Source organism: Trichoderma virens (assembly GCF_000170995.1).
Source record: "Trichoderma virens Gv29-8 chromosome Unknown TRIVIscaffold_4, whole genome shotgun sequence".
NCBI classification, from domain to species: Eukaryota; Fungi; Ascomycota; class Sordariomycetes; order Hypocreales; family Hypocreaceae; genus Trichoderma; species Trichoderma virens.
The window spans coordinates 445143-459313 of record NW_014013745.1 but is presented as its reverse complement, the minus strand read 5'-3'; the positions used below and the strand labels follow the sequence as shown (position 1 = coordinate 459313).

Below are 14171 nucleotides of genomic sequence, written 5' to 3'. Positions count from 1 at the left end.
AGCTCCAGGCACGGATCGGCCTTGTCTGGTCGTCTCGTCGTTCCGGGTTGCCTCTGTAATTTCTGGCCTCTGTTGCTCCTTTTCCCCTTTCCTGTGCGTCGCCTTATTCTACTTCTTTCTCGCTCAACACCGCAAACCGCCATGTCTGGACGCAGGCTCGGCGGCGGCAGGATCCTGGGGAGCGGCAAGGGCCTTGGTCCGACCCCTCCGGCTGTGCCTCGAGCATCCAGTCCGTTTGCCCCGTCTGAGAGCACCGTTTCTATCGCTTCCTCTTCGATATCGCCGCCTGCCAGCGGGAGTTTGGCCGACTTGAGCCAGGATATCGGCTCCAGCATCAGCGTTGGGGCACAACCAAAGGGCGGCGCAGCCGATGCGTCGAGCCTTGTGTGCCCCATCTGCAGCGAGGAAATGGTATGATGCCGTGATGCTATGAGAGAGGAACTCTTTACCGTGACGCATGCTAACGCTGATGGCATTTTCAAGGTGACGCTGCTCCAGCTCAACCGCCACATCGACGACACCCACCAAGAACTCCCTGCCGAAGAACAAAACGAGGTCAAGACATGGTTCGACAAGCAGGTCCTCAAAGCGAAGCGCTTCCAGCCGCTGTCCATGATCAATATGAAACTGCGCGGCCTCGAGGTTTTCGAATCCAACGAATCCAACCCCATCACGCCACCGCTGCCGACAGGAACCAGCTCTTCCGGCAAACTCCCCATAGAGACGCCCGTCGACCCAGAAGAATTCATAACCAGAAGTCATTGGCAACGTTCAACGGGCTACGATATGTGTACGGATCCAACATGTGGAAAGGGCCTTGGTCCTATAAACGGAAGCGTCAACTGCAGGAAATGCGGGCGACTCTTTTGCGAACAGCACACCATGTACCAGATGAAGCTCAGTAGGAGTGCAAGCCATGAACCTGTTCGCGGTTTCTGGGCACGAGTCTGCGAGACATGCTACAAATCTAGGGAAGGATACAACGATCACAACGGGACTTCGGTCGACCATACGGACATGTTTAAGGCTATTAGGAGGAATAAAGTCGAGAGACACACCTTGGAGGTTTCGCGACTAGAGAAGCGACTAACCAAGCTTACGAGACTACTTGCGAATTCACCTGAGGCGCTTACCAACGCATCGAACGGATCATTGTTAGGTCCTGTTCAATCTTTGACAGGCCAAAAGAATCCTCGGAAATTAATCGAGCAGTCAGTGGTGACATGGGAGGAGGATGACAAGGTGCCGGACTGCCCCTTTTGCCGCCAGGAGTTCGGCTCCTGGACATTTAGGCGACATCACTGCCGAATCTGTGGCCGCGTAGTGTGCGGAGACCCTCAAACTGGCTGCTCATCGGAAGTCAGTTTAAGCATCGCTGGACGTACGTATAACCTGGCCTTTTGTATACTCCTCACCTCTTCTCCAGACTAACCCACATATAGCAACCGGCCCCGGCACAGAGAAGCCGCCCTCCTCTACCGCTAATGGCCATATGGCCGTGGATATTAGAATGTGCAAGGAATGTAACGATACTATCTTCTCCAGTCGCGACTTTGCAGCATCCTTGGCGTATAGACCTCCAGATCAGCGAGCCTATGAAACGCTTCGCCAGTTTGAGCGAGGCATACGGCAGCTTCTACCAAGTTTCCATCGAGCGCTTCTGGCCCTGCAGCCAGAGGTTAAAGAAAACGGGGAGGTCGATCTAAACAAACCTCCGCCTACGCACGCGCAAATCCAAGAGGCTAGCAAGATACGGAAGCGTCTAATAGACAGCTTCTCCAAGTATGGATCCGCAGCCAAGAGGTTGCGCGACTTGAACACAGATAACCCGACTCAGCAAAGATTGCAAATAGCAGTCTACGCTTACGCGAGCTCATTTCTACATACCAATATGCTACCGCTGAAAAACCTACCACAGTTGCTGCGCCACCGATCTACTCCGTCGACATCCTCATCACACTCACATTTCCTTCCTTCAACAAATCATTCGACGTCAAGTCTGCGTCATTCAGAACTTGCCGAGTCCGAGAACGCTTCCCAGGCGCCTAGCGAAACTAGTACGGTGGTCAGCCTGTTGGAGACGGAAGAAAAGGACCTGAAAGAGCGCCTTGCCGTCCTCGAGGAGCAAAAGTTTATGGTTGAGGAAATGGTCAAGTCGGCCCATGGCGCAAGGAGATTCGAAGAAGTCAGTGCCCTGTCCAGGAATTTGGACGAGCTCACTAGCGAGATCCAGGGGCTGAGAAAGAAGATTGGGGATGTGGAGAAGAAGTGGGAGGTGGCATATCGGAATGGTGCCTAGGTGGAAAATAACCTTTCTTTCGTTCTTTCGTTTTTTGCACCATCCTCCCGAGGCGAATATTTATCGAGCTGAAGACGGGACTATTGCGTGGTTCTTGGTGTTACTGGCATTGTATGGCGTTTACGGCGGACCGGAAGCTATCTGAGTGTTTGCTTTTCAAGGGGGGCCAAGGCAAGTTGGGTCTCTCACTGCTTCGAAGCCATGTTAGGGAGGGTGTTATTTGAGAATTTTGATTAGAGCAATAATCTACGATATCTCTAGAGTAACGTCGAAGTAATATAGGTAGCAGATATTAGTCAATCACTTGTTCTCGACACATTATTATCAACCGTATTGAGCATCCCATCAAATTTTGAGTAGTAATAAAGACATTGTTCTCCTTCGAAGCCCTCACGTAAACATGCGTTCATTACATTACATGCAATAAAAATAAACATCAAGATGAAAACTCCGGTATACAATGAACACAAACTAAGGAATAAAAAAGAGACACCATCGTAGGACCTTGAAAACGTCCAAAAAAAAAAAAGGTGATATACATCCAACGATGCCAGACCCTCAACCGAACCAAACACCTCTCCCCACCTCCTTTGATATCCGAGTGTACAGGAAAAAAGCAAGCCGGAAAAATGCCACACGCATATATGAATATATGTATGTATGTATATATATATAAAGTAATGTGATGTACCGCCACAAAAAGGGGGGTGAAATGAGGACCGTCATGAAGAAGGTCGAGAAAAAAAGAGGCCAGAATAATGTCCGATATGCCCATGCCGGAAAATTGTCCCACATATGCAGTGTACAATATACAACGAATTCGACGGGAATAAAACAAAAACAAAAAGCGCTACTTTTCAAGAGACCAAAGCAAAAGTAAAAGCGAAAAAGGGAGCGGAATAAGAAGATCCAACGAGGTGAGCGCGATCACTAGTGCACAACACCCTCGACTCCTCCGAGGAATCTCCTTACCCTTCCTATCTCCAGCTCGTCCTTCTCGCTTTCAACGGCCTTGAGGAGACCGTCCACGACGGCATCTACTTCCGTCTCCGGGACGCCTGTGCACAGCGCAACGACACGACGATACTTAACTTCGACGTCGCGGCTTCGCCCCTTGAGGGCCAAGACCATTTTGCGGGTGACTTCTCTGCGGCTTTCGATGGCGCGGATTCGTGCCCGCAATATTGTCGCAGAGGGCAGCATTCCCTCGCTGGCGAAACCACCTGACGTTGAGGCCTCCTCTGCAGCCTCCAGCATGGCGGCGAGTTCGGTCTCCCATGATGATGATGGGTTGGACTGAGCTGCGTTGGATTGCTCGTTCATGATTCTGAATTGGTCGTCTTCTCGAGCATGGGTGAGGTTGGCGACCTTTTGGCGGGCTAGTTGTTGCTTCTTGAGGGTGGCCGTGATTTGCTCGACGCTTCGGCGGGCCTCTCCTAGCTGGGTGGAGGTAGTTCGGAGGGTAGAATGTAGGTTGTCTAGAGAAGCCTGTTTGCTCTTCATTTCCTGCTGGAAAGTGGCGCCAGTTTCATTCAGGAGATGGGTAATGGCTGTTATATAATATTAGTATGCGCAAGGGGGAGAATATGAGCCAGGAATAAAACTCACAATCAATAATCTCATCGCTACTTTCACGACTTCGCTGGCTGGATCCCGGGGCGCCATTCTTCTCAGCAGTTGCATCCCCATTTTGCTTTCCTTCAGCATTTTCACCACCAATACCAAAATCCAGTGGCCGTAGACCGACGCGGTTGGCAATCTCTGGATCGGCTCCGACCTCGAGAAGCTGAGATATTATACTCCTGTTTCCAATTCGAGCTGCAATGTTGAGTGCTGTATCTCCTGAGCTGTCCTGGGCATTGACAATCTCGGACATGAATCGTGCGATGCCCATTTTGGGAATGGATTGTGAGCCATTGATACCGTTACCATTCAACTGTGTTGCTTGGCTGTTGGGGACGCTGCCCTGTCGAACTACCCACTCCAATAAGCTCTCGAGATAATATCGGCTGGCGGCGTTGCGGCCTTTGACCGCACTTGTCACGGCAATATGATGCAAAACGGTTCGTCCCTTGTGATCACGGAACTCAATAGTACCACCCAAAACCTCAAGAAGGTCTGGGAATGAGCCCTGGTCCATGGAGTTTGTGACGAGGCATGCCCGCATAAGGGCAGTCTCTCCCGAAGCATTCACCCGTCGCGGCGAGGCTCCAGCGGTGATGAGAGCCCGCAAAAGAGGCATTCGTGCCAGTGTGGCTGCCCAGTGAAGTGCAGTGTGGCTTTGAGGATCAATGGGCATATCGAGTTCCAGAGGCGTAAATGTCTGAAGCATATCATGTGATAGTTCCTCCGTAGCTGAGTCCATGAAGAGCCCCATCAGCATGCTGCGTTTCATCTCAACGTCGGGAGACATCTCGTAGGGAAGCGGGGGTGACGGGCCCTTGCCTTCGTCGACGGCGTCGCGATCGTTAATTGCGCTCTGCTGAGTATATACGAAGGACTCGTTTGGTTCCGTGGGTGATCCCGGAAAGGCGTTGGCGTAGACCTCCATGTTCTGTCCATAGGCCCCAAAGCTGTCGGCGGGAGTCATGGTAACCCGTGCGCGTTTTCTAGGCGGCTCGTTGTCAGGCATGCTCACACTACCATTCGGTTGCTGTTGTTGGTGCTGCGACTGCTGTTGATGCTGTTGTTGTTGCTGCTGCTGTTGTTGTGTGGAGTAAGCAGAGTCAACGCCTTGGTTAGTGTAGTCGGAGGTGTAACTTTGCTGCGAGTTTCCGGGAAAATCGTCGCCATTCTGCATCGAGGGTTGGCGGCTGAAGCTGGGGGCTCTTGACGGGGCATTTCGGTTTCGGGGTCCAGGGGAGCCAAAACGAGCTTTGCTGATAGCAGCAACTGCGTGTGAGGCCGTGCTAGAAATGTTCTTGAAAAAGGTGCCCGACAGACCATTGGGTCTTCCATCCCCCCCAGCATTATACATGCGTTTCCTCTGCGCCGCCATGGCTTGCTCCTTGGTAGGGGTGTTGAAATCGCCTCGGCCTGCAACACCACCATCCTGGCCCATGTCGTAGGTTAACAATGGTCGCAGCAGCTCTTCCACACCGTACTGGCGGCAAACTTCGACTCCTCGCTCGAATTTTATCCAAGTGCCCTGATATTTGCCATAGCCTCCCTGCACCTTTTCGTGCTCGCCAATCTGGATCTCCTTTTCGAGAATCTTGGTGCGCTTCCCCTTGTCGACGCCGGCGACCTTTAGAATCTGCGTGGCATTCAGCCAGGAATCGTGGCGACGGCGCATGACAGCCACGTTGTTCACTTCCATCTCGTACACATCGACACCCGAATACGATGCCTATTTCATAAAATGTCAGTCAGTGGCTCCCCGATAGCTCGATATGGCGGGAACAGGCCATCTCTTGCCCCGAAGCGCTGCGTCGGCACATGGCGGGAATGCATACCGAGTAGATTTGAGGCCCGTCGACGCCGCCATTGTAGCCGCGGTTAAATGAGGCCGCACGCCCCGTTTGTGACTGCTGGCTCATTGTGAAGGACTGTTGCGACGATTGCGACGCGGATGGCATGGCGGAAGGTGAGTGTCGAGGAAAGGTTGGAGTTGATGCCGGTCAGCGGTTGTCGCACGAGATTGGACACGACAAATGGCGGCACTAGCGAGCTCTCCCAACCCAAAAGTCTAATCCATATACTTGGCTCACGAAAAAAGTCGATGCGCGCCGGATCCAAAGTGCGTCGCCGCCTTTTCCTTCTTCTCTCTCTTTGCTGCTTGTCGCAAAGCTTCTGCTCTCTCGGAGGGTTTGAGCGAGGCCTGTGGTGGAAGCGAAATGAGATTCGGGCCGCGTGGGTTGCTGGCAGGGGAACAAGGAGCAAATCTGCAGCAAAGATTGTGTGCAAGGTCAGGTATGTAACTATTACTACTTCTGCCGAGAGGGGGCTCGGCGATGGCTCCGCTTTGCAGGATTGTAACGAATGAAACGGCGGAATCACGGCCACAGATGCAGCGACCGAGAGGATAATAATAAAAGGAAACGATGTACTCGTAGTTGTGGAGGGAAAAGAAACGCGAGGTGAGGTGAGGCTTTGGTGTTTAGAACAGAGGGCTACAGTGGAGAGTTCCGAAACCTCACAGGGACTCTGGAACGGTACTACTTTGCACGGATCAAGGAGCCACGAAAAAGGATCAGGCCGTGATGCAATGAAAATGACGTGTGGGGGCCTGGAAAGGAACAGAGCAGAGAGGCATATGCACAATGCTTCCCCGTATGTACATCAGACCTGCACTGCAGGAAATATTGCCTGTGCGAGGTACGAACACTAGCACAGGTACTTGGTCAATTTCGATGCGGTGCGCGTTGACATTGCAACTCAATTAATTGAATCGCCGCCGACGTGTCTGTTTCGTGATTTCGTGTCGTGCGTGTCGCGCCACGCGACAAAGTGACCCTTTTTTTTCGCTTTAATGCCGGTGAGGTGGACCATGGTGGGGTTAAACAGCCCTGGGCTTGCTCTGACTTGATGTGAGACTGTTTGTTTGTTGAAGATGGTTTGCGTGGCGCTGTTAAGAGGGCCATTCAAAGTGTTTGTTTACTGTCAACATTTAGCCTCTCTGCCAATCACGGCGAGAAGCTGGAGGTTGCGGTGTGCTGCTGAGTGTTGTTGACAGCTGAGCCATACTACCTAGGTAATACCATACAGCCGATACAATGATACAGCCAAGAGCGGGATGTCATCATCGGCTCTTACATTTGGGGGCCTTTTTCTGTTCACGGCAGCTCTTCGTTATCATGATCCTACATAAGCATTTCTTAATACGGGCATGGCGTATAAGCTGCGAAAGTTGATTCAACAACTGGCATACCTAGACTTTCGATACTGTATGGAGGTACCCCAATAGACATATGTACTGTACTTTTATATCCTATGGTTTGCATCGGTTGCAGCCGGTCAGATCCATTGGATAGAATAAGGTTCATCATGGAAATGCCGCACATCATCGGGCAATAGCCGACCCAACGAGTCAATACGGCTTGTTTGCAGCCCAATGGCTGATGCTAAAAAGCGCATCGAAAGACCCTCCCACTAACAAACAGATCGAAGCGTTGTCGGAGCTGTCAAACACTCAATTGGCGATTCACGTGATGATATGGCATGGTTGGCCCCGCCATTTCACTTTTGCTACCCCACCATCGCTGCGATTGTGACTCAAGAAGGCCGATGATGTCGATTTTCGCCTAGTAGATATTGACCTCTTTTGCCTTTGTAAAGTCTTCAATTTCTTCATTCAATCACTCTCCTCCACATCATCACACAGCACGACGACCAATTCGCGCCCAATATGCCTACCGTCATCCATCTAAGAGCTGATACCAAGCCATTCGAGCGCCGCTCGCCCCGTACGTTGCCCATACAGGCTCACTTTTGCGTTGCATCACATGTCTAACAATTGGATCAGTTTCTCCCAAGACTGCCAAGGCACTCCTCGACGCTGGCTACATTGTCCGTGTCGAGAGATCTACGGAACGTATCTACAAGGACGAAGAGTTCGCGGAAATTGGTGCTGAATTGGTGCCTGCTGGATCATGGATCAAGGCCCCAAAGGAGGACATCATCTTGGGTCTCAAGGAGCTCCCTGAGGATGACATTGACCTGCCCCATACATACATACACTTCCAACACATCTTCAAGAAGCAGACTGGATGGGCTCCTTCACTTTCTCGCTTCGCGCGCGCCGGTGGCACCCTCTACGATCTCGAATTTTTAACTACGGCGGAGGGTCGCAGAATCGCCGCATTTGGCTATTTCGCCGGTTATGCCGGTGCTGCAGTTGCTTTCATCTCATGGGCTCACCAAGTCCTCAACCCCGGCGTCACCCAAGGTGAAGTGCCTCTTTTTGAGAACGCACCTGCTCTGGTTCAGCATGTCAAGTCTGCGCTCGAACCTGCCATTCGTGCAAACAACGGCCAAGCTCCTCGTGTTATCGTTATTGGAGCCTTGGGTCGATGTGGTAGCGGCGCGGTAGACTTCTGCCGTGAGATTGGTCTTAGCGAAGATTCCGTCCTGAAATTTGATCTCGCCGAGACGGCCAAGGGTGGACCGTTCAAAGAGGTATTTTCTCTCTCTCTGAATGATCTAATATTGCATATATTAACTTCTTATAGGTCGCGGAGTCAGACATCTTTGTTAACTGCGTCTACTTGGGTCCCAACCCTACACCTCCCTTCGTCACTTTCGAGTCTCTTGCGATCCCTGAAAGACGACTAAGAGTAATCTGCGATGTTTCATGTGATCCGAATAGGTCAGCTGCCCTTTTGTTGCCCAAATCCTGGCTCTAGTAATGCTAACAGTTACGCAGCGTGAACAACCCCGTCCCCGTTTATTCTACCTGGTCCACATTCGACAAGCCTACGATTGCAACCTCCAAGCCTGTCACTGACCCAGAATTGAGAGTCATCGCTATCGATCACCTTCCAACCATGATTCCACGTGAATCCAGTGATGAGTATTCTGGCCTGTTGCTGCCAGCTTTGCTCACTTTGGACCGCCGTGACACCGAGGGTGTCTGGACGAGAGCAGAGAAGACTTACAAGGACAGAGTAAGCGAGTTACCTTAGAGTAGCCTACCGGCTTCGCATTGTTTGCAACTTTTTCACGACATATATATAATCACAAGATCAAAAAAGCAATCTTCAAGAGATGAACTTTGAAGATATCAGCTATAGTTGATACAGTATCGAAAAATAGATGGGCATTGGAAACTACTAGCCAGTTTCTAGAAAAAGTACAATATAGTAAAATCATGTACAAAAAATAACTAATTGCATTAATAACGTCAAGCCTTGTCTTTTGGCATGTAAAACTGACTGCTGATCTCAAGTGAGTATTGTACACAGCGACTACAATTCAAAGATCAACCGGGGTTTAACCAATTACGATAGAATCTTTCCCAAAGCTTGCGATAAGATAGTGCATTCATAGAAGCTCCATCCATTCACAATTCTGCCGTCTACAAAGCAGCTTGTACTTCTCCAATTCTCCTCTGGGATAGCCCTATTAGTTCTGTCTAGCTCATGTGAGCCTTAACCTCAGCTATTCAATATGCCTGCCCCAGCATATCCCCTTCCCACCTCTCCATCCCCAGTCCAGCTCTACCGTCATCTACTTCGAGAATGCTCTTACCTCCCTCCAGCATTCCGAGCTGAGATTGCGTCTACGATTCAAGATCGCTTCCACCGTCATCGCAAATATGACACGCGTGCAAAAGCTCATCTTGCCCGAGCCCACACGGCTCTGCGAACGCTACGAGCTGCCAACAGCGGCGAAAAGGCAGCAATGGAGAGCTTGATATCCAAAGGCTTTGGGAGATCAGGAAGCAGGCGACGAGAGTTAATGGCACAGTTTGTGATTCCACAAGGCCCAAAGGATTCAAGTGCTCTCAAAGAAGCTCTTGATTTAGCAGGTAGAAGCAACGAGGCTTCAAAGGGTCCCTCTTCAGCGACACATGCCACGGCAGACGGCGCTGCGAAAGTCAAAAAGGCCTTTTTCGAGAAATGGGACCAAGAAAAGCTTATGCGAATTCTACATTCACAGCGACAGCAGCAAAGAGACACAAAGGGGACCGCCAGCTGGCCTGGGACTCCGGTCAAGACGCTTGACCCAGACCAATTCATTCCTAAAGAGACCATATGGGGAAAACCGCCCGGAGAAAGCCTGAAGCAGACAAAGAGAGCTAATTGGTGGCGACGAAACGCCGAAAAGATTATGCCTCCTTTGGGCAAGGGTGAATGGGAGATGCTCAAGCAGCTAAGCAATGGAGGTCAGGAGAGAGGCGAGTGGAAGATACCGGAAAGGCGCCCACTTGCAAACTCTTTGGCAGCGACAGAAGAGAGGGCGGCACAGACACAATGGAACTGGAAAGACTATGCTACAAAGCCGGCAGCTATTGTTGAAAAGCCAAAGGCCCTAAAGCAACAACGGCGAACTGGCCAAAAAGATAGCGGCCCATATAGCGTCAAGGATCGCGACCGCAACCTGTCAACAAGATGGTTTCAAAGAGCCTACACCCGAGCATGGCAACTTACACCAACAATGGCACAGGATCCCAACACTCTCAAATACTCATTTACGTGGGGTAGCATCCAGTCACGGCTCCCCCCTGCGGCCAAGCATCAGCGCGAGATATTCGAAGGCGTGGATGAGAACGGTCGTAAACAGCACAAGACACCATCATCATGAAGACAGGAACTTTCTTTATTTTTGACTTTCAAATGCAGAATATATACGGTATTTAGTCGGTCAGATTGGCCAACTTGTTCAGCGTCGGTCCGTCAACGCGCATTCCCACCCACTCGTTCATTGCGGTGGCTCCGATGAGCTCATAGAACTTGATGCTCGGCTCATTCCACTTCAGCACGGACCAATCCAGACGGCCGCCGTCCATGGCGACAACTTCCTTTGCCAGCGCGGACAGCAGCGTCTTGCCGTATCCTTTGCCGCGTTGTGAGGGGTCAACGTAAAGGTCTTCCAGGTAGATACCAGACTTGGCCCGCCATGTACTATAGTTGTAGAAATAGATGGCCATTCCAGCGGCTTTGCCTTCCTCATTGAAGAGAAGGAGACAGCGTGAAGGCCGAGTTGATGAGATGCTCTCGGTCACGGGCAGGGAGTTCTGAGGGCTGGTGGCACCAGAAGGCGCAAACGCAATTGTGTTCTCCAGAGACTCGACAGTCGCCTTGACAGCATCGGACTCCTTCTCATAGTCGGCCAGAGCCTGAATGAAGCCCAGGATGGTGGGGACATCTGCGAATGCACTCAAGTTAGCGGATCATGTCCCTCACATGCTTCCCCAGCCATTGCGCAGGAGGAATGAGCCTACCCTCGCGGTATGCGTGCCGAACAGTTGCCATCTTGTTTGATTTATGAGTTCTTGAGAAATGAGATCTACCGAAGACGCTGTTGAATTCTGAGTTGATTCGGACTTGAGGGACTTCAATTACATCTACAAACGCGAAATGCGGCTCTTAAGTAAAGTCGAAGAAATACAGTGGGGCAAGACAAATGCAAAATCAATTTGCCCAAACCGGAGAACAAAGTAGAAGCGTCTCGGATCTCAAGAGGGGCACATGGCGGGGTCGCCGCAAGTCGCAACGAGTCAGCGGCCGCGGATTCTTTTGGCCTCCATTCTGTTGCGCCTTTGCTGTCGTCAAAATCGCCCTTCTGGTGGGCTTACCTGATCCACTACTAATATATCTGGACGGAATTTGGGCGGTCATATTTAAAGTCCATCTCCGATCCATTCAAACCATTTACCATGCAGTGGCTGGTCAAGGGGCTGCCGAGTTCCGCTAGGAGGGCTGGCATTTACATACAAGTGTTCTCAGTCCACAGCGGCGACGGTCCGACAGATCTGGCCATCTAGACCTTGAGCTTTCCTCGCGAGATGAACAGCCATAGCGCCAGCTGCGATCCAAACAATGCTAGGGCGACGGGCTGAAGAACTTGTACACCATACGCCTCAGCAAGTGCACCGACTGCAAAGGGAAAACTGGATGATGAAAAGAATGTTAGCTCTAACTCTCACGCCCGTGATGATGAGGTGAATTAAGATGGGGAAAGCATACACGGAAGACCCAGACACGGCAAACGCTGTCGCAAAGCCCACGGAAACAAGGTGCTTTTCTGGAGGCAACAGCTTGGTCATGACCCGGATTCCCTATCATAAAGTCGTTAATCATCGTCCTTGAGTCAAAAGAATCCCATTCCGTTCTGGACATGTGTCAGGCAACTCACCGATGGCATAATCATTCCCGTTGACACGCCAATAAGCGCGGCCATGACGGCGCTGACTGCAAACTCCTTGCCGAGCCAGAATCCAATCTCCAGGCCTATTGCGCTGAGCAAATATACTGTCACCATGACCTTTTCTCCCACATATCCAGTGATCCAGCCCAAGCCGAAGCGACCAGCCGTGAGGCCGACCCAGTAGCCCGAAGTAGCCAGGGATGAGGCGGTTGGCGAGCCGTTGCGTACGCTCATCATAAAAGTCAGAAGCCAACCGCCAATGGTTACTTCAGATCCCGCATAGAGAACCATGAACGCAGAGAGCGTCAAAGTCACCTAGTCATGATCAGTTTAGCGTCAAACACTTGGTTTTACAATCGAAGTGAGACAATACCCGATTTTTCAAGATTTTGATAGTCCCTTCTTGTGCATTGGGCGATGGGGAGGCATGTTGTCGATGGAATCCCGACCCAGTATCATCCCAGAAAGATGAAGTGACACCCACACAGGCAAGGCAAGCCAAACCTGTCTAAATAGATGCGAGCATGTGAGTTGACGGTTATTCTACAAGAAGCGGAAGAGATTCAACGAACCATCAAACCTAGGTTGTGTCAGTTGAATGCAGCTGCAAAGACGATGCTGATTCTCAGATGCCACTTACAATAGAAGATCCACCAATCTTCCACCTTTGTCGCAATTCTCGATATCTGCAACATCATGCATGAGTACAACAAATCACAATATGCAATAAAGTGCACAACATACCACGATTGGAGCCAGCGTTGCACCCGCACCCCAAAACCCATGCAGGAACCCCAACAGGGTACTTCCTTGAACCAGGCCCCCAACCCAACTATTCCAACTTCCGTTCATCAATCCGCTTCCAAACCCCGTCAAAACAAGGAGGCAGACGACAACTGGAAAGGGGGGATGCTGCGTGAGGCCCAGGTACGCCAGGATATATGCGCCTGTTGCCGTTGCCGCGACGCCCCGTCTTCCAGCTACGGCATGGAGACGGTTGGAAGTGAAAGAGGCAAGCACACAGCCTACCATGGGACTGAGGAAGATGAGCGAGACAATTGAATGCGACAGACGGTAGTATTCTCCAAAGAGAGGTACCATGGCACCTGGCGCGCCGTCATTCATGCCATAGACGAGAAACGCAAAGAAGCACGACAGTACACGATACTTGTTCCTGGGTGGATCATTCCATCTCTGGGCCGTGGAGACGGCAGTTTCAGGCGGTAAGGCTGATTCGGCATCATGAACCGAATGCTCAGTGATGGGAGCTAAAAGATCTGGATCGGAAGATCGGCGCGAGATGGAAGCTATGGGGGCCGGAGGGGAGAGTGGCTGGAGGAGGATCGTCTCTGTTGTGGTGACGGTCGTCTTGGACATGATTTGTATGGTAAGTTCCAGGTTAGTACATATATTCCCACAGCCTGTATACTGAATTTTTTTAATAACACTCTTTTTCTTTCGATAGAATTATCTACAGTTGACAAAGTCCAGACGAGCCAAACTACATGAACCACGAGACGCAGCAGCCCATTTTAAAGCTCCAGGCTCCAGCTACCGGCCTGCAATTTATCCGTCGTATTACCCAATCCAGCAGCTTTCACTCGATGCGGCACTTCCGATTCTCCGGCATCGGGGAACTGCCCTGCATGTGTTTCGAGAAGCCGACACTCCCCGAAAGGACTTTGATACTCTTTGGCTTGCACTAGTTTGGATCATGATATACTTACTAGGTGACCATGGGCGTTGGTACGGGTGAATATTACGAAAGTATTACGAAAAGCATGGGTGAGTGTGTGAGAAATCGGAGAAACGAGATGATGTAGGGGAATTGGTGATTGGTCCTTTTTTTTCTTTGGAAAAATTGAGGTGATGCTGATGGTGATGGATCGTTTTTGACAAGGTGCTTGTGACCGGGTGAAGTTTGAGATGACGAAAGATCATCACAAGACTTCATGCGGTTGAATTGAGAGTTTCAAAGCTTGACATGTGAGAAATTTGTGGATGCGTGCTATTCAAGGATAAGCATTCACTTGATTTCTCTTGTTGGCAAGTGTTGTGCTGT

General features: G+C 50.8%; 6 protein-coding genes across 6 annotated transcripts; 3 read left to right on the top strand and 3 right to left on the bottom strand.

Moving 5' to 3' along the window:
- Positions 1–141: 141 nt before the first annotated feature.
- TRIVIDRAFT_229827 (uncharacterized protein) lies at positions 142–2612 on the top strand (the record flags this gene model as incomplete). Its single annotated transcript, XM_014103076.1, has 3 exons — positions 142–411; positions 484–1381; positions 1443–2612. 3 exons carry the CDS (start codon positions 142–144, stop codon positions 2297–2299), a joined length of 2025 nt encoding a protein of 674 aa, XP_013958551.1.
- Positions 2613–2950: 338 nt separating this feature from the next.
- Positions 2951–5838, bottom strand: TRIVIDRAFT_71706 (uncharacterized protein; the record flags this gene model as incomplete). The annotated part of the gene is made up of 4 exons (XM_014103075.1): positions 2951–3849; positions 3908–4973; positions 5031–5648; positions 5755–5838. The coding sequence occupies 4 exons, from the start codon at positions 5836–5838 to the stop codon at positions 3230–3232; spliced, it is 2388 nt and encodes a 795-aa protein (XP_013958550.1).
- Positions 5839–7572: 1734 nt separating this feature from the next.
- On the top strand, positions 7573–9142 carry TRIVIDRAFT_71705 (uncharacterized protein; the record flags this gene model as incomplete). The annotated part of the gene is made up of 4 exons (XM_014103074.1): positions 7573–7704; positions 7764–8416; positions 8470–8606; positions 8664–9142. 4 exons carry the CDS (start codon positions 7647–7649, stop codon positions 8920–8922), a joined length of 1107 nt encoding a protein of 368 aa, XP_013958549.1.
- A 203-nt stretch (positions 9143–9345) lies between these two features.
- On the top strand, positions 9346–10543 carry TRIVIDRAFT_177956 (uncharacterized protein; the record flags this gene model as incomplete). The annotated part of the gene is made up of 1 exon (XM_014103073.1): positions 9346–10543. One exon carries the CDS (start codon positions 9407–9409, stop codon positions 10541–10543), a length of 1137 nt encoding a protein of 378 aa, XP_013958548.1.
- On the bottom strand, positions 10542–11255 carry TRIVIDRAFT_215571 (uncharacterized protein; the record flags this gene model as incomplete). The annotated part of the gene is made up of 2 exons (XM_014103072.1): positions 10542–11107; positions 11184–11255. 2 exons carry the CDS (start codon positions 11212–11214, stop codon positions 10596–10598), a joined length of 543 nt encoding a protein of 180 aa, XP_013958547.1.
- A 467-nt stretch (positions 11256–11722) lies between these two features.
- On the bottom strand, positions 11723–13486 carry TRIVIDRAFT_146090 (uncharacterized protein; the record flags this gene model as incomplete). Its single annotated transcript, XM_014103071.1, has 6 exons — positions 11723–11852; positions 11929–12020; positions 12098–12424; positions 12483–12617; positions 12724–12795; positions 12854–13486. The coding sequence occupies 6 exons, from the start codon at positions 13484–13486 to the stop codon at positions 11723–11725; spliced, it is 1389 nt and encodes a 462-aa protein (XP_013958546.1).
- Between the last annotated feature and the right edge of the window lie 685 nt (positions 13487–14171).